The sequence below is a fragment of the Ctenocephalides felis genome, unplaced genomic scaffold (genome assembly GCF_003426905.1).
Source record: "Ctenocephalides felis isolate EL2017-DRISC unplaced genomic scaffold, ASM342690v1 CF-g0.4_SCAFFOLD_01886, whole genome shotgun sequence".
NCBI classification, from domain to species: Eukaryota; Metazoa; Arthropoda; class Insecta; order Siphonaptera; family Pulicidae; genus Ctenocephalides; species Ctenocephalides felis.
The window spans coordinates 108943165-108944792 of NW_020538040.1; the positions used below are offsets into that span (position 1 = coordinate 108943165).

A 1628-nucleotide genomic window follows, 5' to 3' on the forward strand; every position below is an offset into this window, starting at 1 on the left:
CTATGGCGCACAAGCATTTGCTTGAAGCTCTTGATAGGTCGCTGAAAGATATCAAAAATAATAATTGTCTTTTTGGTGGCTGCCTATTGCTACTGTCTGGCGATTTCAGACAGACATTGCCCATTATTCCACGAGCGACGCGCGCTGATGGAATAAATGCCTGCTTAAAAAAGTCTTATCTTTGGCGCCACGTAAAGAAATGATATCTTAGTATTAACATTCGTGTTCAATGTCTAAATGATGCACTGGGGTCGAAATTTTTACAACAATTATTGGATATTGGTAATGGCAGAATTAATTTTTATGAAAATACAGAGTACATTCAATTTTCTGATAATTTTTGTAATATGGTTGATAGCAAAGCCAAACTAATAGAAAATATTTTTCCAAATTTAAAGCATAATCATAAAGATTATGAGTGGCTACAAAAACGAGCAATTTTAGCAGCAACGAATTTGGATGTAGACGAAATGAATTTAAAAATACAACAGATACTGCCAGGATATGAATTCACATTTAAATTAGTTGATACTGTTATTGATCCTGATGAAATCGTCAATTATCCAGTCGAATTTTTAAATTCTCTTGATTTACCAGGAATGCCGCCGCACAAATTACTATTGAAAGTTGGTTCTCCAATTATATTACTAAGAGATTTAAATGCCCCAAAATTATGCAATGGCACAAGATTAGCAATAACAAAAATTATGGGAAACATTATAGAGGCAATTATTCTGGGCGTAAAATTCAAAGATGATGCTGTTTTTTTGCCTAGAATACCACTAATTCCTTCGGAATCAGTAATAACTTTTAAAAGACTGCAGCCATAAACAAGTCACAAGGGCAGACAATGAACTTTTGCGGTATAAATTTAGAAAATCCGTGCTTTAATCACGGACAGCTATATGTTGCTTGCTCAAGAGTCAGAAACCCAAATAATTTATATATTTATACACCTAATAATCTCATCAAGAATATTGTATATCCTTTGGCATTACAATAAATTCTACTACATTAAAAGTTTAAAATAAAAAAAGAATGATATACAATATTAATTAAGATTAATTATACAATTAATATTAATTATAATAACATTAATTATTGGAATTGCATTCCTGAATATAATATTGTTAAATTGTTCATTTGAAAATAAATATAACTATTGTATTAATTAAATTTATTTATGAATAATTATAAAAAAAAGTTGAATGATATTGAATACTTTTTTAATATAGACATATGTGTACAGGACAACGTCTGTCGGGTCAGCTAGTATATATATATATATATATATATATATATATATATATATATATATATATAAAGCGAGAGGTTTTTCTTCAGATGGTGAAATAATATGATAAAAATTGTTTCTTGGGCATCCATCCAATAATTAAAAAAACAGTTTTAATGCAAAATGTTTTAATTAAGAGAACATACGTTTTTAATTATTGGATGGATGCCCAAGAAACAATTTTTATCATATATATATATATATATATATATATATATATATATATATATTATAATATTGTATGTCTGTCATTTGAATATAACAGTCAAGAGTGTCTATCCCGATGTGTGTGTGCTCTATGGTGTGTCATATGCATGGTGTCTGATCCTTACGG

General features: G+C 28.7%; 1 protein-coding gene across 1 annotated transcript; it reads left to right on the plus strand.

The window, feature by feature from the left end:
• Nucleotides 1-347: 347 nt before the first annotated feature.
• On the plus strand, nt 348-830 carry LOC113375669. The gene has a single exon (XM_026615604.1). The coding sequence runs from the start codon at nt 348-350 to the stop codon at nt 828-830; it is 483 nt and encodes a 160-aa protein (XP_026471389.1).
• Nucleotides 831-1628: the final 798 nt, after the last annotated feature.

Coding starts and splice junctions, on each gene's coding strand:
- LOC113375669 (XM_026615604.1), top strand. CDS start 348: ATGGTTGATAGCAAAGCCAAACTAATAGAAAATATTTTTCCAAATTTA.